This window comes from Durotheca rogersii (genome assembly GCF_024521655.1).
Source record: "Durotheca rogersii strain YMJ 92031201 chromosome Unknown GGS23scaffold_1, whole genome shotgun sequence".
NCBI lineage: Eukaryota > Fungi > Ascomycota > Sordariomycetes > Xylariales > Xylariaceae > Durotheca > Durotheca rogersii.
The window spans coordinates 593,647-596,953 of NW_026251232.1; the positions used below are offsets into that span (position 1 = coordinate 593,647).

General features: G+C 56.4%; 2 protein-coding genes across 2 annotated transcripts; one reads left to right on the forward strand and one right to left on the reverse strand.

Moving 5' to 3' along the window:
• The first annotated feature begins 426 nt into the window (after nucleotides 1–426).
• GGS23DRAFT_6916 (uncharacterized protein) lies at nucleotides 427–1,638 on the forward strand. Its single transcript, XM_051521198.1, has one exon. The coding sequence runs from the start codon at nucleotides 629–631 to the stop codon at nucleotides 1,319–1,321; it is 693 nt and encodes a 230-aa protein (XP_051376717.1). The 5' UTR covers nucleotides 427–628; the 3' UTR covers nucleotides 1,322–1,638.
• Nucleotides 1,639–1,956: 318 nt separating this feature from the next.
• Nucleotides 1,957–2,333, reverse strand: GGS23DRAFT_601963 (GGL domain-containing protein; the record flags this gene model as incomplete). The annotated part of the gene is made up of 2 exons (XM_051519253.1): nucleotides 1,957–2,077; nucleotides 2,173–2,333. 2 exons carry the CDS (start codon nucleotides 2,331–2,333, stop codon nucleotides 1,957–1,959), a joined length of 282 nt encoding a protein of 93 aa, XP_051376718.1.
• Nucleotides 2,334–3,307: the final 974 nt, after the last annotated feature.

Below are 3,307 nucleotides of genomic sequence, written 5' to 3' on the forward strand. Positions count from 1 at the left end.
GATGCCTATTTTAGGGATTCGTCTCCCGAACTCGATCAATCCGAGCCGTCCAAATTCGAGATGACGACTTACCTCTACCTGGTAGGCTGGGCACGGGGAGACAGCCAGAGAGGGGCCGTGGCAGCCGCCAGAAGGGAGATGACGATTTCGTCCCCTTGTTGCCAATCTCTCTCTCTTTCATTCTCTATACCGGTCCTCTGGTTCGCGTCAGGCGGACGGGGCTAGGCCAATAAGCGAATGGAGACAAAGGCTTACATCCTCGATCTGACCACCAGCCTGTGCCTGCTTGCCGTATGTACGTAACCGTATCCCATCCCGGATTTCAACAACCTATACAATAATATACACGTAGGTATGTGCGTACCTACCTAATGTCCTACCTTTAGGTACCCAAGGCAGCATCGTCTATAGGGGTTATTGCCAGCATGGAAGGCTCTAGGCCATACGACATCGTGGCCTCGTTTTTCTCTCTCTTTGGAGTATTACTATAGTTTTGTTATTATCGTTTTCGCCTCTCCCTTTCTCCTCATCTGGAGCGTGCCACCCCCCCCTCACCGTGGCTTGGGTGCACAAACAGGTCCCCCGCTCCAGTAAGGACTCGCCTGCTGTCCATATATCGCCTCCGTCGATGCTAGGCTGGCACCCATGTCAGGCAGAGAGAGAGATCGAGTCCCGCGGGCGTCTCTCTGAATCTGGACACCTGCAGGACACCAAAGAACGTGCTCGACGGGGACGTCGCATCCAGACCCCTTCTACGCCTGTCCCCCCCGCCGGAGCCGAGCAGGTTTTACCCTCCCGCTTGCCTGCGGCAGCCGTCCTAGGTAGTCCCGTGAGCGAGTACGCGAGTGGGTTGTGTGCAGGTTATTGTTCCCTCGACGCCCGCGGCATGAGAGACATGAATCGGAGGGAGCCAAGCCAGGCCGCCCAGGCCAGAAAATACACACCAAGTAAGCAAGCTGCCTACCGACATACGGTCACTCACTCACTCGCGCTCCCTCACCACACCACACGTACGTACGTCGGCAGACCGCTAGTTTGCTGTGCATACCGAGTTGGAGACGGCGAGCTAATCGGGTCGTCGTGTGCGCAGTCGGTCATCAATGACAGGCAGTCAGATACCGCTGCATACATATACGCTTCCAAGGGGGTGAGGAGAGGTCGTTCGTTAGTGCTAGGTAGCCCTCTGGCTCGCGGCCGAATCTCTAGATCTGCGACTAGGATCGCGGTGAACAGCACACTTCTTCCCTCCGCACCCCCCCCCCCCCCATGCCACCTCAATTTACCGGTATTGGCGCGCTCGTCGCTACATCTACATACGTAGGCCCTAGGCGCGATACCTATTCACGAGCGGTAGAGAGTTGGAACCGGGAAGTTCAAGTCGGCATCGCCGGGGAACAGATCGGAGGATGGTCGTAACGAGGGAATTGCCATTACATCGAGTACTGTCGCGGCTCAATAACAGAGGAAAAAAGTATAGTCGTGGACAAGCAATTATTACACATGCTAACAGATGGAGCTTCTCCTCTGCATCTTTGGGTTTTTTGGTGTTTTTTTTTTTTTAAAAGCCTCCTTCCGGGAAATAGGCGGAGTGCCCATTAGCCAACCCACACATGAGAGAGTTAGTTGTGGTGTCGGTTGATGATGAATTATCGTAACATGCCTGATTATATTACCAGGCTTCGGGTATTGTAGTAGTAAGCCTTGCGATTCTCCCGCTTTCCCGCCTTCCCCCCCCTCATCCCCTTCTCTCCTCCGGAAGAATCTCCCATCTTTTCAAACAGTACATCTCGACATAGTCCGATGCGAGAACGTGGACCGATAGCAGATCACGAAGCGAACGCCGCCTCGTCGCCGTGTAGTCAAACACCCAACCTGCCAGCCTCATCGCGACGTAAATTCCACGGAACACGACGCATCCGCTTTGCGTGTGCCACCCCTGCGGCGGGCGGTCTCGTTCTACATGACCAAGCAGCATCCGCCGTTCTGTTGAGGCGCGTACGGGTCTTCTCCTCGCGGGACGGCACCCCATACCGCCGGGACCATGTAATCCCTCGTGCTATTGCAATACGCGATGATGCTACGTGCCGCATTAGTCAGAGGGGAGGGAAACACGGGAGACAGCGCGATGGACGGCGGAGCCGTCGGGAATCGCGGGTGCGGGCTCGTTCTCACCTCCTAGACGCTTGGGATACGGGAATGCGCTCTCGGTCGAGATCCTCGCGTAGCCGGCTGTTGAGTTCGGTCAGGCGACGCAGCTTGAGGTCAGCCATCGACTGCTTGTTCTTCTTGATCTGCGACGGGTCGCCGACGTCTCGGGAAGTGTATTGAGGCATCGTGTCGGGGGTGGCGGCGTGGCCGGATGCGTCGGTCTGAGGCCGGGATCCGGGAGAAGGAGGCGGTGGTTGCGTGGTGCTGGGACCGCTGACGGCTCCAATCGCGGTCTGGGAATGGTGAATCTCTATCGACGACATCGCTCAAGTCAGCAAGGTATAACCGGCGAGGATCATGTCTCACGGCCGGTCGGGATGCCTGGGTATTTGTTTTCTTCTTGCTTTCTCGTCGCCGTCTCTGCCCTCGTCTTTCTTTTTATCCCCTCGGGCGAATTGGTGAGATGGATGATGACCTGCTCGCGTTTCGCAGTTCCACGCCGCCCCTATCGGAAGGGAGGGGGGACGCAAGGAGGAGCTGGGGCAATTTCCCAAGACAGGCGCGCGGGAAAGCGGATTTTTCAATGGAGATGACTCCCAATAGCAGTAGACAGAGGGCGACTTACGAATCAGGGCGATCTCGAGACGAGGGACACGTAGGTAGAGCAAGCCTTGAGGCGATGAAGGGGGCGCGACGACGAGAGTCGAGGATGATTCGTCGAGGAGAGGAGGGTGAAGGAGAGACTACAGAAGCTGGGGAAAATGAGTGGAAGAAGCTGGCGAGACTTGGTACAAGAAGTACGGGCGTGTCCCCGGCAAAGGACAGGCCGCCGCCTGATTGGCCGGGAGGATCTGAGGACCGGGCTCGTCGCGCAGGCTGGGAAATTGGGGGCCCCGTTTTGGAGTTTTGGAAGGGGGGAACGAGTTCGCTAGAGGAAGAAGAAGAGAAATCAAATTTTCGACGGGGCCCATGGCTAGACGTTACGAGGTAGCGTGTACGTACCACTTACTTATCTGAGGCTAGGCAGCCTGCCATCGGCCGCCCAGGTGTGCTGGGAGGCAGATCCCTAGGTACTTCCTAGGTACCTTTCTTCTTCTTTATGAGTATTTCCTCTTTTTTTCTTTTGTCTCTCTCTCTTTCTTTCTCTCGCTCGCTCGCT